General features: G+C 43.7%; 1 protein-coding gene across 1 annotated transcript; it reads right to left on the bottom strand.

Moving 5' to 3' along the window:
* Positions 1 to 2,101: 2,101 nt before the first annotated feature.
* LOC108764693 (uncharacterized) lies at positions 2,102 to 2,605 on the bottom strand. Its single transcript, XM_018513039.1, has 2 exons — positions 2,484 to 2,605; positions 2,102 to 2,369 (listed from the first exon to the last, which is right to left on the bottom strand). The coding sequence occupies exons 1-2, from the start codon at positions 2,603 to 2,605 to the stop codon at positions 2,102 to 2,104; spliced, it is 390 nt and encodes a 129-aa protein (XP_018368541.1).
* Between the last annotated feature and the right edge of the window lie 529 nt (positions 2,606 to 3,134).

Genomic DNA, 3,134 nt, shown 5'->3' with positions numbered 1-3,134 from the left:
TAGAAATATATTCACCAGAGGGCCTTCTACGAAAATGCGTAGTCAGATATCGAAAATAACGACCTTCGATAAAATAGGTTTTGGCCAGGAATTTGGGCGCTCTAGACCAGTATGCGCCGGAGCGTGCAATTCATTAACCAGTTGTCGTTTCTCAGACATTCTGAATAATTATTCGGCACGATGCACTTCTCGAATTGTCTTTTCAAATTCTTTTAGCAAAACCTGCACATTATTTTGTAAGGCTGCAATCTTTCTTTCGATTTTGTACAGACGATCTTTCAAATCTTGAACACTCTGCTGCACGTATCGCTTGTTTGCTGCGTCAGCATCATCTACCGGTAGCGCTACTTGTCGAATGTTGCACGACTTTGCGTCAAAGTCGGCTCCGACTATTCAAAGAGCGTTATCGCGCACGTAATTTCCGAGCAATCCACGCCACTGATAGTACTATTCTCTTCCTCCTCCTCCAAGTGATGATCCAAACTTGTTGATCGGCATTGCGATATCGACTGAACGATGTGTGTAGAACGACGTTAATTTATAATCAGACCGGCTTCGCGAAGCTCTTCGATAATTAACAAAATCTCGTTGTCGCGACCATTGTGACCAGCCTGGCGCGAGGCTTCGAGCAATCGCAGACGATCTACAATTTCGTTGGGATCGTCCCAATGGATATAATCGATCTTGTTACCGTTTAGTGTCATTGTACGCGGTAAATTCGCTCTTTTGTTTATTCCCCTTCCAATTTTTTTTTCCGACACCAATGGCGCTATTATGTTCTTATACTTGTATCCCTTACTACCCATTACTTGGTTACTCGGGCTATGACCGCGTCTGTGAGCGTTTGTCGTCAACAGAATGCTTCTGTAGGTGTGTACGTCATTATCCGTACAAATACTTTCGTTGGGAAATTTCATGAAAATTAACTCGTACAGGCCCGCTGTTCCATCATATCTTTTCTCATCTATAATTATATCATCGTTCTTGTGCAAGGTGATACGTTTGTCACCGAGCATCATTTCCTCATCGCTGAAATAAACTTCGTACACATCGTCTATGTTGACGGCTTTCTTACCAGTCAGGACCGCTTTCATATATTTCTGTCCTAACGGACAATAGTTTGTTTGCAACTTTTCTTAATCCTCGGATGTTTGAAGCAGGTGTCGAATAGATGTCACGAGCTGTTCATCGGTAACCTCGAAAATTTCTTCGACGGAGGGAACATGATCGTGCGATAACTCATGCGGCTGTATTATTTCAGACATTTCGTTCAAAGCGGGTAGTACGGTTTTCGATCGACAACATTAATTTTACAGGCGTGGAAGCCTGTATAGGATTGTCATACAAAGCACTCGGTCGTTTCCTTTTGGGTTTTGGTTCCTCGTCTTCCCCCGAAAAGATTGTTTCCGTCATGATAGGATCCTCGGAGGAGTCAGTGGTGTTTTCGACAATCTGTTTTAGCGGGTCGATAGTAGGTTTGAAGTGCCTCTCCAATGCGACGACCTCCTCCATTTTACCATTCTTTAAAGCGCGGTACTTTTTGCGAATCGAGTCACTCGTTTTCGCAATCTCCTTAGCTACTTTCTCACGTTCTTTGCTGTTATCCATGTCAACCTATCGATATCAACTGATCGCATCACGGTATTGCAAAGTCATTAAATCCTTTTCTGTATCGTCCATCGGTAACCGCACAGTCCTTGTCAATTACTAGAAATTCATACTTTTGCTGCCAACATTTACGACATAAATCGTAGAAATTCTCGTACGGCATATTGGTATATACGTCATCGTTGTACACGCGTTTCATATTGGTACCATCCTGTTTGAACAGAATCAAGAGATTTGCGTTGTGGCGTATAAGATGCTTCGGAATCTTTGCGTACGTCTGACAGAGATAGAAGCAATCAACGTCCGCTTGTCGTTCCATTGCAAAGTACTCTCTTATCGCGTCCTGCTTGTCGCATGCCGCGTCATCAAAGATAAAGATGGAATTCGGAAGCGCATCGATCGGTGGAGTGACGTCACTGTTATTGGAGAACGTAAAATAGCCAATTTCTTCGATCGGAGCTAGCCGATTTGCCAGGTATCGATATTTCGGCTGTTACAGCGATTTCGAGTACACGTACACATTGCACGAACATTGCACGTAGTATCCTATACTAAATACCTCGCGCTGTTGATATCTGTATGACGCATCTTCCCTACTGGGTTTCGTCTTCCGTAGAACGCACTCCAAGTCAGCGTAAACGATAAATAGTATGCGCTCCTTATTGCAGTGGTTTCCAAATTCGAGCCACTTTTTGTCCTCGCTCGGCAGTCGGATAGCGCAGTCGTTCATTTTTCCACAGTCCATTGCGTGGGACTGCAACCTTTCGTTCGTACTGAAGTAATGAAGACATCTGAAAAAAAAAAACCAAAAATTATAACTATTACCATTATTTTATTAGTAAGACAGAATGTAATAATTTTTTATGTGTATTTACCGATCGCAGAAAAATTTCTTGTGCTCCTTTCTGCTGAGTTGTGAGCTTACGAGACGGGATAGACTTTTTATCCACGCAAAGTGGCCGAGACTGTCGTTACGTGGATCTTGCATGTACAGCATGTTGACGTGCTTCTCCTTCTTGTCGTTGGTGCGTAGAGGAAGGACCTGTTTATTCTTGATGCCGTACACGTTGATCGACGCCGCGTTTAAACGTTCGAATTTTGAAATGTCTTTCAAAGTAATCGGAAACTTAATGTTTGTGAGATTCAATACTGTTGTATAATGTGGATACGAATATTCCCGATCCGCATTTCTTTCTGCGGGGTATAGAGCGGCGACCACCGACCACGCGAAGCACCCATTGTCTATCGTACGCACACTGATCACCCCTCGTTTCGTCGCTATTTCCCGCGGCACTTCAATACGACATCCCGCGCACATTGGATTTAGTTTGTTCACGTTGATAGTCAAATTCAATGTACGTGACAATGCCGACCCGCTGTCGCGTTCTTGGAACTCTTCGAGCGACGTCAACGTGGGCTCAATGACGTGTCGCTCATACCACTCGCGCATATCGGTGCATCGGTATGTCTCAATGTTCTTTGTAATTATGCTCTTATTTGCACGTTTGTTGTTCGTCGCAAACTCA

This window comes from Trachymyrmex cornetzi, unplaced genomic scaffold (genome assembly GCF_001594075.2).
Source record: "Trachymyrmex cornetzi isolate Tcor2-1 unplaced genomic scaffold, Tcor1.1 scaffold448, whole genome shotgun sequence".
Lineage (NCBI taxonomy): Eukaryota > Metazoa > Arthropoda > Insecta > Hymenoptera > Formicidae > Trachymyrmex > Trachymyrmex cornetzi.
This window is presented reverse-complemented; position numbering and strand designations above follow the sequence as displayed.